Raw genomic sequence first — 17,580 nt, forward strand, 5'->3', positions numbered from 1 at the left:
CTAACTTCAGGTAATCCGCCCACCTTAGCCTCCCAAAGTGTTGGGATTACAGGCATGAGCCACCGCGCCTGGCCGAGACTGTAGATTTTTGCAACTTTTTTGTAAGTCTAAAATAATTTCAGCCAAGCATGGTGGCTCATGCCTGTAATCCCAGCACTTTGGGAGGCTGAGGCAGAGGATCACTTCAGCCCAGGAGTTTGAGACCAGCCTGCAACGTAGCAAGACTCCATCTCTGGAAAAAAAAAAAAAAATTAGAGCCTGTGGTCCCAGCTACTTGAGAGGCTGAGGTGGGAGGATTGCTTGAGCCCGGGAGTTTGAGGATGCAGTGAGGCATGTTGAGCCACTGCACTCCAGCCTGGGCAACAGAGCACGATCCTGTCTCAAATATAAAATAATTTCTAAATAAACTTTGTTGTTCAAGCTCAGGGTCTGAGTTGTGCACTGCCTATGATCCACTCCACTCCAGCCTGGGCAACAGAGCACGATCCTGTCTCAAATATAAAATAATTTCTAAATAAACTTTGTTGTTCAAGCTCAGGGTCTGAGTTGTGCACTGCCTATGATCCACTCCACTCCAGCCTGGGCAACAGAGCACGATCCTGTCTCAAATATAAAATAATTTCTAAATAAACTTTGTTGTTCAAGCTCAGGGTCTGAGTTGTGCACTGCCTATGATCCACTCCACAGAAGTTCTGATTTCTTCTCTGTGCAATGGTTCTGCCGGCCTTTCTGCCGCCCAGAGGTCCTGGTGAGTGGGCATCAGAGACTCCTTAGGGCTCTGTGGAGGCTCAGGGAGGAGCTTTCGCTTCCCTCCTGATGCTGGTGCCTCCAGAGCTAGACAGGAAGATGGAAGCTGGGTGGCCCGAGCAGGGGTGGGGGCTTGGCTGGCCCTCCTGTCAGCTTGAGCTGGCTTGAGCCCAGGCAGGGCCCTGACAGCCTGGGCAGGCTCAGAGGGAGGGAGGTGGGAACCAAGAGACCCGGGGAGGGCTCTCGGGGCCAAGACCCAGGTCCCTGCCCTGCACATCTGCCAAGGGACTTCCTCAGAAGCTGCTGATGTTAGGCTTTGGCTTCCTGCTGTGGACTGAGGGGGTGAACTCCGACGGGAGGACATTCAGGCCTTGGAGGAAATGAGAGCTTGGCTGACAGGAGGGCCTGGACTCACGAAGACACTTGGACACCCACAAGCACAGAGACATGGGTGTGTGACAACTGACCAAGGGGCATGCAGGTATGTATGCGTGGTGCACACAGACACCCTGGGCACAGCCCACTGGCACCAGCGTCAACCCCTGTGTGGTGGGCTGCATCCCACCCTTCAGGCAGGCCCTGTGGGGCAGGTTTCAGGGAGGAAGGAGGCTGAGTGGGCAGAGTCTGAGGACGCGGCCACCATCGCTCCCTGGCACTACATCTGTGTCCGGGATCTAGGAGGCAGTCCTCCATCACTGAGCCCCAAGATGACTGTCACAGCTTGGTCTAAAGCAGGGGCCGGGCCTGAGCCCTGGCCCCTGCCCTGGAGGAGCTCACAGAGCCCCCAGCTGGGGCATATCTGGTTTCCGGGGGCAGGGGCGATACCCAGAGGAGGAGGAAGGGATTCTGAGAGAGCCCGACAGGCTCCGAGCCTCAGGCTGGAGCTGAGCTTGGGGCAGCAAGGAAGGACCAGGTGCGAGGGCAGAACCATGCGGCCCGACCCCTGCAGCACGGCCTGTGGCCTCCCCCAGCTCCTGCCCGTGCTTCTGGGTCAGTCTGGACTTTGCCACTTCTGACCAAAAGCCACCGCAAACCCACTCAAGCCAAAAGAGGAAGTGACCGTTAGGCACAACTGGGAAGGCCGGAGGCCAGGGGCACTCCAGGCAGGGTGAGGGGGGCGGCCGGGGGCGCTCCAGGCAGGGCGAGGGGGGCGGCCGGGGGCGCTCCAGGCAGGGCGAGGGGGGCGGCCGGGGGTGCTCCAGGCGGGGCGAGGGAGACACCCAGAACTCCAGACAGGAGTCCTCGGGTGCCACCTTTCCTCTCCACCTGGCCCTGCGTGGGCTCTGTCCTCAGGGTGGCCCGCCGTAGTCCCCCTCCCCACTCCGAGTTTCCTGTCCCAAAGTTCTAAGGAAGTTTCCAGGACTACATCTCACCATCTTGAGTCAGCCTTGGCTCAGTGTCCATCTCACAGGCCTGGAAGGGGCAGGAGTCAGCACTGTCCAGACCACAGGGCCTGAGTGTGGGGAGGGCAGCCGTCTAGGAAGGTGGTGGAGGGTTGTTACCTTGAGGCAAGAGGGCTGCAGGGCAGAAAGACACGGCAGGTGACTGTTGTGGGAGGCCCAAGAGAGGCCTGGGAGAGGGATGGCCCACAAGGGCTGACCCTCCCGCCACCCAGGGGGCCTTGGACAGGTTTCCTCCTGGCAGGGTGGCCCTTGTGCATGGAACCCCTACAACGACTAAGGCTGGCAGGCATGAGGTTTCCTGAAGGAGAAAGAGCTTGTGGGGCCCAGTGTGGCTGGGGGGGGCGCTGGGACTCCATTCTGAAGCCAAAGGCACTGGGAAGGGCTTCCGCAGAGGAGGGTTTGGCAGGGGTTGCCAGGAACAGCCTGGATGGGGGCAGGGAACAGATAAGGTGGGTGGAGGAGTTAGCCGGGAGCCTGGGGCTGGCTCCAGCATGATGTGGGGGTCTGCAAGGCCCTGGAGAAAGTGGGGTGGTGCAGCAGGGGGCACACCCACAGCTGGAGCTGACCCAGATGGACAGCTTGGGCTCTGCCACGCGGGACTAGGCAAGGAAGGGGCACGAACAAGCAGGAAGTGGTGAGGCGGTCTCCAGCTAGCTGCTCTCCCCTGCCCAGACTTTGGTTTCCTCCCTGCCGGCCTGGCCTGGCTCCCTGGCTCTGTGTGGTATGGTCACACCCCCGTGCACCCCCTCCACTGAGATGGGGCGGGGAGAGCACCGAGGCTGCTCTTCCTTTCCTGGGCCGACCTCTGAGCAGCAGACGGGGCTAAGCGTTCCCCAGCTCGCCTTCACACACAGCCCGTGCCACCACGCCGACGGTACCATGAAGGACGAGGTAGCTCTACTGGCTGCTGTCACCCTCCTGGGAGTCCTGCTGCAAGGTGGGCTGGTTCCTATCTAGGAAGAGGGTGGGCCTTAGATCCCTACAGCTTGCCCTCTGCCCCCTAGGCCCAGGTGGAGGGCAGAGGTGGGGACTCCAGCCCAGGCCCAAGCTGGAAGAGGGTGGGGACTTTCAGGGATGTGGGGGGCACCCGGCTGTGAGAGCTGTAGGACTTGGGGGTGGCAAGGGTGCCAGGACAAATGGTAGGATAGCCATGGGCTTGGGGAAGCTGATCTCTGCTCTTTCCAGCTGTCCCCTCTCTGGGTGTCCCAGCAAGCGGCCCCCATTCCCTGGCTCTGCTTCAAAGGCACCTCCATACTGGGACCATGTGGAGCAGGGTAGAGGTGGGACTCCTTCCTCCAGCCCCCTAAAAAGAGCCTGCTTAATGCCTTTCTCAGACTGGCCCTAAAGGCCAGATATCCTTGCCACCTAAGAGACACCACTACTCCACAGTGTGTGGGCTAGGATAAGGCACAGCCTGGGGAGGGGGCTCTGAAGGGGCTGAACAGACAGGCCAGCCTGACCTCCAGCTGCTCCTGCACTGAGCTGGATGGCCACCCTGTGACACCCATCTGCAGAGGGCCCAGAACCAAAGGTGCCAGGGCTGCAGGACTCAGGGGGAGATGGTCCGACGGGAGGTCTGGGGAGGGAGCGCACAGCCAGCACTGGTCTGTGTGTGGTCTGGCCTGGCCTCACCTGACCAAGGGAAGGGCTCCTGCCCACAGAGAAACTTTAGGGCCAGCCCACCCTGTGCAACTACCCCAGCCCTGGGGTCCTGGGGTTAGGCTAGGAGAGTCCCAGCTGCAACCTCCTGGGAGCAGGAGAGAAGGTGTCTGTCAGATTTAGGCCTGGGACCGGAATGCAGGAACAGAGAAACTGAGGTTTGGAGGCACAGGGACGCAGGCTTTAGTGATCCCGGCCTGAGGCAAGGTCAGAGGGCCCTGCTGGTGGGCACTGGTAGGTGGGTGACCAGGGACTGTTAGCTACAGGGAGTGTGCTTCCTTGCACCTGGGAGGATGCAGCCAGCTCTGCCCTCAGACTCCCGAGGCACTTCCTGGCCAGGGACCTGAAAGCTGCATTTGCCTGTGTTTTGCGAGTGAAATGATTCAGAAACAAGGACTCAAGTAGTCTCTCTCGCGGAGCAGGTGTCCCTGTGCCTGAATCACTCACCCTCCCCCATACACTCACAGGTTGGGACAGGGCCTCTCTGCGCCCCAGGCTTCAGCCCTGCCCTCCTCGCTGAATGTCAGGGACACAGGGCAGGCCAGGGATGGGTGAGACGAGAGGTCTCCTCGGGCGGGGAGGGGGCGGGGTTCCGCCTTAGGGAGGAGAGGACACGGCCAAGTGAAGGGCCAGATTGCAGGATCCCTCCCACTCCCATCTCTGGGGCTTCGGGTGTCCAGACCTGACTCCCGCTCCCCCTCCTCCCCCAGCCTACTTCTCCCTGCAGGTGATCTCGGCGCGCAGGGCCTTCCGCGTGTCGCCGCCGCTCACCACCGGCCCACCCGAGTTCGAGCGCGTCTACCGAGCCCAGTGAGGCGCGGCGGGAGGGCGCGGGGCGGGGAGCGAGCCCCAGGCGGGTCCGGGTCGCAGGACCATCCCGGCCGGCGCGCTCATCCCACCCGCCCACCGCAGGGTGAACTGCAGCGAGTACTTCCCGCTGTTCCTCGCCACGCTCTGGGTCGCCGGCATCTTCTTTCATGAAGGTCGGGGTGTGGGGCAGGGGCGCACGCGCTGGACCCCCGGGACCCGCGCAGGGCGCTCACCAGGCCCGTGCGTACCTCTCGCAGGGGCGGCGGCCCTGTGCGGCCTGCTCTACCTGTTCGCGCGCCTCCGCTACTTCCAGGGCTACGCGCGCTCCGCGCAGCTCAGGTGAGGGCCGGGCGGGGAGCGGGCCGGGGCCGGGCGGGGAGCGGGCCGGGGCCGGGCGGGGAGCGGGCCGGGGCCGGGCGGGGAGCGGGCCGGGGCCGGGCGGGGAGCGGGCCGGGGCCGGGCGGGGAGCGGGCCGGGGCCGGGGAAAGATCGCGGGCGGGCGGGGCTCCTGGGGAGCGGGACCGAAGCTGGGGGCGGGCGACGGGCCGGAGCCCAGCGCCTTTGGGGATTCGGTGGGCGAGCCCTGGCGGCGGCCAGAGGAAGTCCCCGTGGGGCCGGGGTTGCGGCGGGGAAGAAGCGGGCCTCCTCGCGCCACCTCCCCGCTGACCGCCGCCCGCAGGCTGGCACCCCTGTACGCGAGCGCGCGCGCCCTCTGGCTGCTGGTGGCGCTGGCTGCGCTCGGCCTGCTCGCCCACTTCCTCCCGGCCGCGCTGCGCGCCGCGCTCCTCGGACGGCTCCGGACGCTGCTGCCGTGGGCCTGAGACCAAGGCCCCCGGGCCGACGGAGCCGGGAAAGAAGAGCCAGCTGCCCCGGGGAGGGGCGCTCGCTTCCGCATCCTAGTCTCTATCATTAAAGTTCTAGTGACCGAGACCCGGGCTGCGTTCTCTGGGTCCGCGGGGGTGGCGCACCGCGGGCTACGGAGCCTGGAGGGGCCCAGCCCAAGTCCGGGCAGCCCGGCGGGCTTCCTAGTGGCGGCGTGAGAGTGGCTGCGACGGAACGGGTCCTCCCCCTGGGGCGGGACTGGATCCGGTCTTCACCTCCTACCCCACTCCCTACTCAGCCTCGGGGTCACAAGGCCGCCCAGTCCTGCCGGGGTTCACCCTCCTAGCGCTCAGCGGTCTCCTCACCGGTCCCCCTCCTCAGGGGCCTTCCCTCTCCTGACTCTCAGCCGCCCCAGTCCCTCGTCCCCTGGCCTTCACAGCTGACACTAGATAGAGCCTGTGGCTCTCTCCCCAGGTGAGGGCAGGGGTTTTTCTTTTGGTCAGCACTGGATCCCCCTCGTTAACTGTAGGTGTTCAGGGCAGCCCTCCGAGGTCCGCAGAGCTGCGGGCACCATGGGAACGAAGTGAGTCAGTGACAGGCGGTCTCAAGGAAATGCCCAGAAGCCTTGGGGATCCAGGGGAGGCCCACAGAAACAAAGAAGTGACTTTTAGCCAAGTATGCAGGAGAAACGGAGAAAGGAGAGCTTTCCAAGCAGGGGCAACGGTGTGTGCAAAGGCCCTGAGGTGAGCGGGAGACCCTAATGTGCCAGAGGAGTGTCGGGGACCCAGGATGAGGACCAAGCTGAGACACACGGAGGGGAACAAGGAGGCTGGGAAACGCCTTCAGCTTGAGGAGCTAAGGGAAGGCCTCATTGCAGGCCTTGGACATGGGGGAGACATTCGGGGGACCTGCTATAGGCATTGTGGTCCCAGATTCTGAGCTGGTTTCACCAGTGACAGACTTTGCGGCCTGATCCTAGGAAGGGGGGTACGCTGGCGCCGAGGTGGCACTGCAGCTGCACAGCCAGGGGCTGGACCCCGCGCCTGCAGGCCAGGCTGGCTCCTTGACTTAGCAGGGAAAGGTCGCTGCTGATGCTGGCTGGGGAGGCCCAGTGCCAGGCTTAGTTGGCATGTTGGGGCACAGACCAAATGAAGCCAACCGCAGGGGCAGAGGGAGATGCCCAGGGCGCTCACATTTGAGGCACACACTTCATTAACCCTTTATTACAAGTCACGCTCTTATAGAAGTATATGTGGACTTACGTGAAAAAATCAAATGTATCCAAGAATAAAAAACACAGCACATAAAGTAGTATATGCATTCCAGTGTTCGCGCCAGAGACGGCGGGCGCCCAAGTAAAAGCTCTTCTAAAACGGCCTGACTGGGGCAGGCTGGGTGCGAACGGTTCCGGGCCTCAGGCACAGTGTGGGGGCCGCCTGCCTCCTCCGCGGCCCGGCGGGCGGGGGCAGCACCAGCTCCTAGGGCCTCCGGGCCAGCGGCGGACCCCAGGCCGGCCCAAGCCCGACGCCAGGCAGAACCCTTCGGGCGGGGCCGTATCTGGCCCTCCGGGGACGGCAGTGACGACACCCCCAGAAACGTGGGCTTCAGGGCTGGCCACAGGGTACCCTCAGAAGCCCACAGCTTAGTCGGCCTTTTTCAGGAAGATCTGGAAGAGCCGGTCCCAGGGTCAGCAGGGCCTCTGAGCTCCGCCAGGGTCTCCCTGGCTCCTCCCCGTGCCTGGCCTGGCCCTGCCCAGCCTCACCTCGCTCAGAATCACCCACACAGGGGAGTCCGTCTGGATCGAGAGGCGCAGTGCTTCCAAAGGGCCGAAGGCTGGGTCCACCTCTCCCTCTGCCACTCCCTTGTAGAAGGAGCCTGGGGGAGGGCAGCGCTGAGAGGGTGTCCCCGAACCCCAGCCCACGCTCTCCCCCAAACCCTACCCACCGATCTGGAGGTAGCCGTCGGGGCTCCGAGGGTACTGGAGGGTGGCGGTGCGGCCCTCCTGCAGGGCCTCCTTGTCTGACTGAGGGTTCTGGGGGCAGAATCAAGGGCTGAAGCAGGTGGCCACAGGAGGCCCGGCTTCAGTGCACACCACACCTACCGAACTTACGTCGAAGGGCAGCACCTCCACAGACGTGTTGAAGAGCTTGTCCTCCGGGTGCTCGATGTTCCCACTGCGGAAGAAGAACCTGCAGCCAGGCAGGCCTGTGAGCTGCTGCAGGGGCAGCGTTCCAGCACGGCACCCAGGGCCCAGCAGAGAAAGGCCAGGCCTGCGCCAGGGGGGCCCCCCAGGCAGCTGTCAGGCTGTGCAAAGAGACCAGGGCCTTCCTCTGGGAGGATGGTGACAGGAAACATCCCTGAGCTCCTAGGGGCTGCCTGACTTAGTCCTCACAAGGTAGCTACCATTACAAGGCCCACTTCAGATGAGGAAACTGAAGAATGTGAGGATAATTTGCCGGCGAAGCCTACACCCTGGTGGCCACCCAGCCCCGCCCGCATCGCAGACCCACAGTGCTGGCACTGACCGCTCCAGTCTTAGAGGCTGGAAGAAGCGGAAGCGGATGAAGTCCCCCGCGGCAGGGGTGAAGGCCCAGAAGAAGTCCTCGTGCAGGTAGGCTTTCTCCAGGGTGAAGTGCTGGTATGTCTTCAGGCTCGTGCTCACCTCTGCTGGCGGGTTCACGTGCTCCTTCCGCAGCGCCTGCTTTCCAAAGTCTTTGTCCTGCAGCAGAGGAGGGACGGCAGTGATGGCGTGGGCCCCGACCTTGATCCCGGCCTAGGGAGAGCGTGCAGTGCAGCCCACCTTCAGTTTCTGGATCTTGCCAGCCAGCGAGGAGTGAGTGCCCACGTGCTGGAAGAGGGACGGTTTGAAGCGGATCCGCAGGTTGGCCTTCTGCCGGTCACAGTGCTTCTGTGGAGGGTGGGCAACACCCCAGGGCTCGGCTTAGCCCTCCTTCCTCAACACGGCCTCTCCTGGGGGCTACCAGGGCCCTCCCACAGCTGACAGTGCTCTATGTGAGCAGATGCAAGGACAGGGACACAGTTTGGGGTGGAGGCTGCCTGCCCCTTGGCCCTGCCCCTGCCAGTCCCGCCAGCTCTTGCTCACCGCATCCTTCTCGGGGTTGCAGACTTTCACCCACAGAATATGGTCCAGGAGCCAGTCGATGGGCTTGTCCCGGTAGAACATGAGGATGAACTCTACAATCAGGCTCAGGTCCAGCGACTTGAACATCTTACCTGGTGGGGAGGGGCCTGAGTGAGCAGTGCTGCTCCGCCTACTTCCTTTCTCCCTGCAGCGGCCCCCGAGAGTCCCACAGCAAACCCAGGGGCAGGCTTCAGGCAGGTGTGGGCATAACGGGGCAGGGGGGCAGACAGGTGATGAGGGCAGACATGTCTGATGCACAGGCAATGAGAACAGGCCAGGTGGGGCTGTAGCACGCACACCAGGCAGGGCCCACCTGGGCAAAGGCTCACAGTGGACACAGTGGGACTGGGAGACAGGATGGCAGAGGCAGGTGGGACTGAAAGGCACCGTCAGGTAAGGGGAGGGGCACACCAATGAAGCCCAGCTGGGAGAACTCCAGGATCATCCAGTCCTCTGAAGGCTGCTGCAGTGCAAAGTTCTTCATGGTGCTCAGGTAGTTGGGCTTGGCCACGATGTCATCCTCCAGCTGCGGGGTGAGCAGAGAGGGGCTGGGGCTCAGGAAGGGCACCGAGACGGACCAGACCCATCGCAGGGCAGGGCGGTGCAGGGCAGGGCGGCGCAGGGCAGGGCAGGGCGGCGCAGGGCAGGGCAGGGCGGCGCAGGGCAGGGCAGCGCAGGGCTTCGGGCTGACCTGCACGTAGTAGATGCCTTTGGACTGCGCGTACATCATGAGGAAGCAGTAATCGAGGTTCTGTTTGGTCCTCCACCTGTGGGCCGGGGCGGGGCCTCAGAAGTTCAGACCCCTCCACCTTCATTGTGGCTCCGCAGAGAAGCCGCTGGGTGGGCAGCTTCTGTCCCCCCACCCCCATGCACGGGTCCTCCCATGGAGAATTCAGGGCACTGCAGGGAAACACCCTGGACTCAAACACCAGGAGGTGGGTTCTCAGCACAGGTGGGCGGGTTGCTGAGGGTATGGGGGAGTAACTAGTACCTGACTCTCTCCTTGGGGTCCCCAAAGGACTCTCGGAGGCGGGAGAAGTCAGGGTAGAAGTGGGGGGAGGGTGAGATGACCTCTAGGAGCCCAGAATGGATCTCCGTGGGGAACCTGGGGGACGGGAAGGCCCAGTCCGTATGCAGCCTCCAGGGGCTGAGAGGGGCCGAGCCCACCAGACTGTGGCTCTCTCTTGAGGCTCACCCAGTGCCAGCCCCCACCACCCCCTACACCCAGCCAACTGAGGTAGCAGAGCTCCAGAGGGGCTGGGCCACTTCTGCACACCCACCCCTCCCCCACCAGGTCCCTGCCTCCCCACGAGATAGGAAAGGCACTATCTCGTGGGGAGGCAGGAACCTGCCAGCACAACACCCCGCACAGAGCTCTCCCGCCACCAGCTCTCTGGGGTCGCCAGTACTCACAAGGCCTTGATGTTCTCTGTCACTGCCGAAGTGTACTGTGAGTCAGTCTGTGGGGAGACCAAGCACCCTCCCTTAGCCCTGCTGCTGCCCCAAAAGCCCTGGAAGGGCTTGGAGAAGGGGCACAGGCTTCAGATGCCCCCCACGTGGAGGGAGTGAGCCTGCTGTGCTGAGGGCGGAGTAAGGGGGCCCCCAGAGACAGCCCTTTCCCTTTGGGACTCGCATGGCCAAGGACTGGGGGGTGGCGGGGGCGGTGGGTAGGGGTAGAGGATGCCAGAAAGCCCTTTCAACTTTCTATCTCGGAGCATTTGCGAATGAAACTAGCAACTGAACTTCCGACAGCTTTCTCCTCGGAATGGTTCCTGCTGTCAGTTCTGCACCGCGGGGGCTCCTCTGAATGTCCCCCAACCCTGCGTCCCGGCTCACTCGCCTCGGCGATCAGCACCACGATGACCGAGTCCTCCTTCTCCTGCGGGCTCAGCTCGGAGATGAGCGAGTGCAGAGTGTCAGTCAGGTACGAGTGCACCTCGCGCCGCACGCTCGGGATGCCCATCACCACCGACACTATGGGGGACGGAGGCCCGACGCTGGAAAGGGCGCGGGGGCCACCCGTCCCCCCACCCCGTGCTCCTCCCTGTCTGCGCCCATACCTCCGGTGCGGCCCTGGCCCACGCGCACCGCGGGCTGCAGACTGCTCTCCTTGGCCAGCAGGTGTGGCAGGTGATGGAAGACGGTGGGCAGGTGCAGCACGTGCCGGTGTGAGCCGTTCCACGGCTTCAATCGGGGGTCCTCTGGGTGGGTCGGGAAGGATCGGGACTGAGACCAGGGAACCTAACAACCAGCCCGCCCCCGCCTTTTCCCCCGCCCGCCCCAGACCTCACCTGTTAGGCGGCCCCAGGTGCGATTGCCGTCTCCGTCTCGCAGCGCCTGCCTTTCTGACACGGCCCTCTTGATCTCGTCCAGCACCAGGTTGAGCTCCTTGGAGCGCTTGAGGCTCTCCTGCTCAGCTGCGTGCAACCGATCGCGCAGCGCCAGGAACTCCCGCTGGTAAACGTCCACAACGTCGCCTGCAGGGGGTAGGCAAGCCGTCACGAGGGGGCAGTCTAGAGCCACCCTACGGGCCCCTCCAGTGTGCCAGCGCACACATCTGGGTGTCCACCTCTGCAATAGCTCATTTACATCTGTTCTTGTGCCTGCCACACGTGACATAGCTGGGGTCACTCTAAAATTACACTGACACTAATGCTCGTGGGGAGAAAACCAGGGGAATTAGCCCTCGTCCAGTACTCTCCCCTACCGGGGGTTATTTTATCCTCTGAGGAGGCATCTGAAGTGGAAATACGATTTCCAGACCTAGGTAGGTGGATCCTAAGCAAGGGCTGGAACAGCCTCAGACCGAATCCGCTCCGTCCGTTGGCCTCCAAAGCCCACTCTTGCTTTTTGCAGCACACGCTCCTTCCAGGGGGTGGGCTACCCAAGGTCCTGGTGCTAGCTCTTCACTGTCCTTGTAGCGGTCGCTGGTTGCTCACCCTGCATTGGATTCTTAGCCTCACGATGGCCCCGGGGGGTGGCTGCTGCAGTTCCAGGAGCCCACCTCACTTCATTGCTCAGGTGAGCAAATGAGGTTGAGAAACCGGCCCTGGGGCTGCTCAAGGACAGTCAACAGCAGCGAGGGGACTAGCTCTGAACGCCCTGGTGCCTGTGTCTCTGGAGACCTGTGCTGCGCCTGGGGCACCCTGAAGGGTCCGCATGCCACCCCAGGGGGCCCCTGTCAGAACCTCCAGCTGGGCCCAGGCATGAGGGCTGTAGGTGGATGGGGCAGCACACAGGTGGGGCTGCCCGACAGCAGAGAGGCACCACCAGTCTGGCAGGGACCAGTGAGCAAGAATGAGATCAACAACCTCCTGGTGGCTCGGTGCTCACAGTCCACGCAGCAGGACGCTCCAGGCCTCTGCCAGGCGAGTCTCTGAAAACCTATGTGGCCTACAAGGCCTTCTGTTTCCAAGTCTCCAAGTTTAAGAAGCCTGACCGAACTCCCTCTACACTCAGGCAGCTCTTCCATTCCTTGATCCTTGGTGGCTTCACAGACCCCAGAGTTGCGTGGGATGGCCTCACCCCACCAGCAGCCCTGTGCATGATCAAGGTCATGATCAGGCAAAGTTCAGTCACCTCAGGGCACGCCCCTTTCCGAAACGGGCAGGAGGTCGAAGTGCCAAGTGACCAGGGAAGAGGAAGGGGTGGACCTGGGCAGGAGGGAAAGGTTTAAGGAGCAGGGAGCCAGGTAGATCTTCCCTGAGGCATCTCTTACCCAAGAAGCCAGCCCCCACCCTCCACACCCTGCCTCTCTGGGGCTAAAGGCTGAGGCAAAGCGGAGCCTCTGGACAGCCCCTGGCGGGAGGGAAAGGGGAGTCAGATTACCGGCTCTGCCAGGCTCCACGCTGGGCTCAGGGGCTGGGTTACCCTGGAAACCTAACCCCTTGAATGCAGAGCTGGCTACCCCCAGGGCTCACCCATTGCTGGGTGACACCAGGTGTAGGCAGCGGTCGCCCACAGGGATGGGACTGGAGGTGCAGAGGCCTACAGAGCCATCAGGAATGGGTTCAGAACACCTGCACCTGCAGGTGCGCCTCCCTCCTGCCTAGATGCCAGTCCCCGCTTGCCTACTTACAGCCACTGCCCACCCCCACCCCCGAGCCCCACCCTGGCTTTCTCTGTCCCACACGACTGCCTCAGATGGACAGGCTGGGTGGGCAGTGGTGGGTGATGCTGCCTGAATCACCCTGGCAACAGCCTGCGCCTTACCCTGGCTTCCTTCCTAGGGGCCTCCCCTCTCCCCCGGGTCCTGTTTACCAGGAGATAAAGGGCCCCACGGGCTCCCGCCCACACCAACCCTTCTGTCATTTCCCTACACACTGCAGGCCCTGGCCCTGGGCAGCCTCCCCCGCCTGCCAGCTCCTCCACCCGCCTTGCCCTCAGCTTCTCTGACTGTGGGTCCAACTCTGTGACTGCCTCCCCATGGGCCAGGCCCTATGCCAGAGCTCTGCCAAGCCATGCTGGCACCCTATAACCTTCGGGAGCTGGGGAGGCAGCTCAGGTGAGGAGAGGGACCAGCCTGGGAGCCCCTGCCACACCTTCTTGCCTCAGGACCACGTTGTTAAGAGCAGCAGCAATGAGGCCTGGAGGCTGTGTCACCCTCCCCTAGAGGCGAGTCATTAGGACACCTTGGGGCCCACAAACCACAGTTCCCCCTGCTTCCCTCTTGGTTGGGGAAAGATTAAAGAGCCAAGCTGGGGCACAACCTTTGTGCCCTGTACTCAGGGAAAAGGGACAGGCTCAGAGGGGCATAGGCAGATATCAGGCCTGTTAACGGTCTGCTGTCACCATGCATGTGTGTGGCAGGTGTCTGCCTCCTCTCCAGACCCTGCAACCTCCTAGGACTCAAGGAGGGTGTCCATCATTGCTGAAGTCCAGGCCTGGGGAGGCGGACAGCCTGAAGGCTGGGAGCGCTGCATGGCTGAGACCCTGGGCTGCCCCCAAGGGTCTGCCTCCCTGGGCAGATCCTCAGCAGGTGCTTGACCGAGGGCCACAGTTTGAGCGCTGGCAGAGCTGCTGCACGGGCTAGATAAGAAATTGGGCCCCAAACCCTTCTCCAGGGTCCATTTTGCGTTGGTCTAAGAGGCCGTCCTGGGCTTGACCTTGCGTTTCCAGGATGATGCCCACACCTGCTGTCCTTCCTCTCTGGTTCCCTGCCCACCTCCTTCCTTCCCTGCAGATTCCACTTCCTGGGTCCTTCCCTCAAGTTCCTGGACCCCCGCTGGCTGCAAAGTGGAGGCCAGGTTCCAATCTGGCCTCAGACTGGCTACGTCTGGTTTCACCAGGGGTTTAAGACAGATTTTCTACATGTGACAACGAGATGGGTTCACATAAGAGCCCAGATTCCCAGCTTCTCTTGAGGCCTCCAAAGACCTGGTACTACTGGGTCACCACAGAAACAGTGACAGCCCCTCGACAAGGGAGGCCTAAGTCACCCCATACTCATACCTCACAGGATCCTTAGGCTTCTATCCCCTAGGGGCTGGGCTCCTGAATCTAAGTGCTCCCCTTCTTTGCTCTCCTGTTCCCCAGGCCCTCAGAGAGCCAGCCTCCTGGATGCCCCCCAGACACAGTGGGTGCCATGGAGCCAGTGCCTCTCCCTCACTCTGCTGTCCTGGAGCCTGGCTCCCTGTGATAAGCCAGGCTTGCAGAGGTGGCTCCTGACATCAATCCGCGGGCATGTGGCTGCTGCGGGAGGCACACACTGGCTCAGGACAAAGGGCAAGGGCTCACGGCTCTACCCACGACTCAAAGAGCGTGCCCCAGCCCTTCAGATACGGCCCCACCTAGGCCTTCATGCCAGTGTGCTTTTATAGTCACCCTGCCAAGGACCCAGAATGTCCTTCCCCAGGTGACACACCCTACCTACAGAGAATTCTGCCCCAGCCATGCCTGCCCTTGATAATATACCCCGCCAGCACGGCCTCTGCCCAGCCATCCCTCCCGTGTCAGGCAGGCTCCCCGCAGAGTCCCTGGGTGATGCCTCTCTGGCCCTGGAGCCCCAAGGCCAGCCCAGGCCTCTGCTCTGACAGAACAAGTGCGGCAGGCGGGTGTGCTGGCAGAGCTCGGCGTGGGTAGATGGAGCTCGGAGGGTCCGGAAGGGTCCAGGTCCCCTCGCCCTCCTCCGCAGCCTCTCTGGGATGGCGCTCCGGGACAGGGAAACAGGGAAGCAGGTGGCGCGGAGGCCGAGGGGCAGCTGGACTCAGCCCGCTTAGGCCTCCAGCAGGCAGGCAAGCAGGAGGCCACTCTCCCGGAACCTCCAGGCCGCGGGAAGAGCGCCTCCGAGGGCTCAGGCCCTACTCGGCCCCACCATCGCCAAGACCGGCCAGCGGGGACGGCGCGGGGGGATCGGTCCGCACCCTCCGCCTGCAAGAGCGCTGGGCGGACGCGGAGGGCGGGGGCCAGCCCGGGAAGCTCGGGGTGCGGAGGACGGGCTGGGGCCGCACGGGAGCGCAGGGCAGCAGGGGCCGGGCTGGCTCAGGACGCCTCCCTCCCTCCCTCCCTCCCACAGGCCGGATGCTGCCGACGCGTTCTGGGCGCCGAAGGGAGTCCCAGGACCGGGTGTCACGCCGGGGTCGCCCAGGCCGGCGCGGGGCAGCAGGCAGCAGGGTGGGGGGGTGCCCTCGCGCCTGTGTCCCTCACGCCGCCCCAGCTCCTGCCCAGGTGGCTGTGGCTGGCGTTCCGGGACCTCTGTGACCTTGGGTCTCTGCCCCTCTCCGAGAACCCCACGGGTCCCCAGCTCAGCGTCGGGACAGCTGCGCCCGCGGAGTCCGGGCCCGAGGAGAACGCCGCGGCTCCAGCAGCAAACAAGTGGGGGAGGGTGGGAGGGGCGTCCTCCGCGCCGCCCGGGCGGGGAAGGGGCGCCTGCGTCGGCTTCCGGCCGCCTTCCGCGGCCACCGCCGGGCCCGCTCCCGCCGCCGACGCCCAGGTGCGCCAGGTGCGGGCCGGGCGGGGGTCGCGCTCACCTTTCTGGCCGCTGAGTGCCGCGTACCAGGACAGCGACAGGAAGGCGCACAGGCAGAAGAGCAGCAGCGTCAGGAAGGTGCCATTGCGGAGCCTCATCTCCTCGGGTGCGCGGCGGGCGCCCGCGGGGCCGAGGCTGCATGGCCCGGGGGACCGGGGCCGGGGCGCAGGGGTCGGAAGGCGGCGGCAGGGGCCCCGGCCCCGGGGCGGGGAGGGGCGGGGGGCCCGGGGCCGGGCGGGGACCGGGCCAGGGAGCGCGCCGGCCGCCCCTCAGGGCGCAAGCTTTGTGCCCTGTACTCAGGGAAAAGGAACAGGCTCAGAAGGGCAGAGGCAGATAGCAGGCCCACTGCAGATATCAGGGGCGCGGGACACTGGCGGCCTCGCCTCCGCGGCAGGGCCGGGCCGGGCCGGGCCGGGCTGGGCTGGGCTGGGCTGGGCTGGGCTGGGCGGCGAGAGCCGCGGCCCGGCCTGGATCTGGGGCCTGGATCTGGGGCCGCCGCGGAGTCGACGGCGCAGGGCGGGGCGGCCCGGATTTAAAGGGGCCGCAGCACCGCCGTCGCCGGCGCCGCGAGGGGGTGGGGTGGGGGCCGGCGGCCGGGATCCCGACCGGCTCCCGCAGCCCCGCGTGGGCTCGTGCGAGTCGGCCTCAGGTAAGGCTGGAGTGGGAGTGCAGGTCGACCGCAGCCGGGGCGGGGGGCGGGCGGCGGGGGCGGCGCTCCGGGACCCCGGTACCCTTCTCAGCAACATCTCCTCCGCGCGCGGACCCCGACCCCATTCGCACGTTCTGGGGGCTCTTTCCCGGGCGTGAGGGGCTCTGGGTGGCGCGGGGGACTGGGCGGTTGAAGCCGGGAGCGACCGCTGCCTTCGCTGCCGCCCAGGGCGCTTCCCCGCTCAGGAGCTTCCTCTGGGCCTCTGGACGGAGGCGCGCAGGGGCCCGGGAGGCGGGAACAATGGGCCTTTCTAGGCGGTATCAGGGCCGATGCTCGTGGATGCAGAGCAGTGACCAGCCCAGAACCGTACCGGCTTCCCGGGGCAGGGGCGACCCGAGCGCGCCGCTAACGGGAGCAACGGGCCCTGCCCCTGGTGGTGTAGGGGCCACCTCGCCCCGCCCAGCCCAGCCCGATATTGATGGGGGCCCACGCCTTCATTGTTTTTTTGTTGTTGTTGTTTTGTTTTTGTTTTTGAGACGGAGTCTCGCTCTGTTGCCCAGGCTGCAGCGCAGTGGCGCAATCTCGGCTCACTGCAACCTCCGCCTCCCGGGTTCAAGCGATTCTCCTGCCCCAGCCTCCCGAGTAGCTGGGACTACAGGCGGCCGCCACCACACCTGGCTAATTTTTGTATTTTTAGTAGACACGAGGTTTCACCGTATTGGCCAGGCTGGTCTCGAACTCCTGACCTTGTGATCCGCCCGCCTCGGCCTCACAAAGTGCTGGGATTACAGGCGTGAGCCACCACGCACGGCCCATTCGCGATTCGCGTTCTAATTTCAGGCGTTCCTCAATCCTCTGTGGAACCAGGAAGGGCGCAAATTATAAAGGGACTGGCCCAGCGCCGCCTCTGGGCAGGCTTTGGGCAGCGCCTGGCCCGCTGCCGGCTTGGACCTCCCAGTCCTAGGGGCCCGGTTCCCGGTGGAGGCTGCAGGGACCTCTGCCCCGCCCGCCCGGGGGAGGCCCGAGGGGCTGGACTCAGACTGAGATTGAATGCGGCTTTGTCTTCCTAGTTCAGCCCCGGCCCACACCTGGGGCTGAGTGGAATCGGGAGCTTCGAGGGGTCTGGACAGAGAGACTGATGCCAAGAAGGGGGTGGCCGAGCCAGAGGTTGAAGTGGGCTGGATCCTGAGGCCCCCTGTTAAAGGAGAGGGCTCCCCACTCAGTGCTCCTGGAACTTTCCGAACTAGAGACTGGGACTTATAGGAGCCTTCTAGAGGAAACTGTCGTGTTTTCACAGGTGTCTTCTATTTGTGGCAAAGGATAATGGCTTTTCACTTAGGTTGTGACATAAAGGGCCTTAGAAATTGTTAATGAGTTACTT

General features: G+C 64.0%; 4 protein-coding genes across 9 annotated transcripts in view; 3 read left to right on the plus strand and 1 right to left on the minus strand.

Annotated features, from left to right (window-relative positions):
* The first annotated feature begins 1,089 nt into the window (after positions 1 to 1,089).
* LTC4S (leukotriene C4 synthase) lies at positions 1,090 to 5,549 on the plus strand. The gene is made up of 6 exons (XM_034961211.1): positions 1,090 to 1,228; positions 2,823 to 3,087; positions 4,520 to 4,619; positions 4,722 to 4,792; positions 4,877 to 4,958; positions 5,299 to 5,549. The coding sequence occupies exons 1-6, from the start codon at positions 1,223 to 1,225 to the stop codon at positions 5,438 to 5,440; spliced, it is 666 nt and encodes a 221-aa protein (XP_034817102.1). The 5' UTR covers positions 1,090 to 1,222; the 3' UTR covers positions 5,441 to 5,549.
* On the plus strand, positions 1,128 to 2,728 carry LOC112439826 (uncharacterized). Its single transcript, XM_034961212.3, has one exon. The coding sequence runs from the start codon at positions 1,128 to 1,130 to the stop codon at positions 1,761 to 1,763; it is 636 nt and encodes a 211-aa protein (XP_034817103.1). The 3' UTR covers positions 1,764 to 2,728.
* A 1,099-nt stretch (positions 5,550 to 6,648) lies between the features above and the next one.
* On the minus strand, positions 6,649 to 15,686 carry MGAT4B (alpha-1,3-mannosyl-glycoprotein 4-beta-N-acetylglucosaminyltransferase B). Of its 3 annotated transcripts, XM_034961201.4 has the most exons (15): positions 15,552 to 15,686; positions 10,875 to 11,060; positions 10,644 to 10,784; positions 10,424 to 10,557; positions 9,997 to 10,043; positions 9,575 to 9,688; positions 9,275 to 9,350; positions 8,995 to 9,109; positions 8,545 to 8,675; positions 8,242 to 8,349; positions 7,967 to 8,160; positions 7,552 to 7,630; positions 7,386 to 7,473; positions 7,204 to 7,316; positions 6,649 to 7,107 (listed from the first exon to the last, which is right to left on the minus strand). In XM_034961201.4, the coding sequence occupies exons 1-15, from the start codon at positions 15,646 to 15,648 to the stop codon at positions 7,084 to 7,086; spliced, it is 1,647 nt and encodes a 548-aa protein (XP_034817092.1). In that variant the 5' UTR covers positions 15,649 to 15,686; the 3' UTR covers positions 6,649 to 7,083. The 3 variants fall into 3 exon arrangements, with proteins under 3 accessions (XP_034817092.1, XP_063460412.1, XP_034817091.1); XM_063604342.1 differs by having other exon boundaries at positions 6,649 to 7,316; XM_034961200.3 differs by lacking the exon at positions 15,552 to 15,686 and having other exon boundaries at positions 10,875 to 11,252.
* SQSTM1 (sequestosome 1) overlaps positions 15,469 to 17,580 on the plus strand; it is a 29,208-nt gene continuing 27,096 nt past the window's right edge. Inside the window, exon 1 of one of the 4 annotated variants that reach the window (XM_063604348.1) lies at positions 15,469 to 15,628. The gene's annotated coding sequence lies outside the window, so the exon portion shown is untranslated. Of the gene's footprint in view, positions 15,657 to 16,056; positions 16,200 to 17,274; positions 17,497 to 17,580 lie in introns of those variants that run through there. The other 3 variants (XM_063604345.1, XM_063604346.1, XM_063604347.1) reach the window with 3 other exon arrangements.

Source organism: Pan paniscus, chromosome 4 (genome assembly GCF_029289425.2).
Source record: "Pan paniscus chromosome 4, NHGRI_mPanPan1-v2.0_pri, whole genome shotgun sequence".
Classification (NCBI taxonomy): Eukaryota; Metazoa; Chordata; class Mammalia; order Primates; family Hominidae; genus Pan; species Pan paniscus.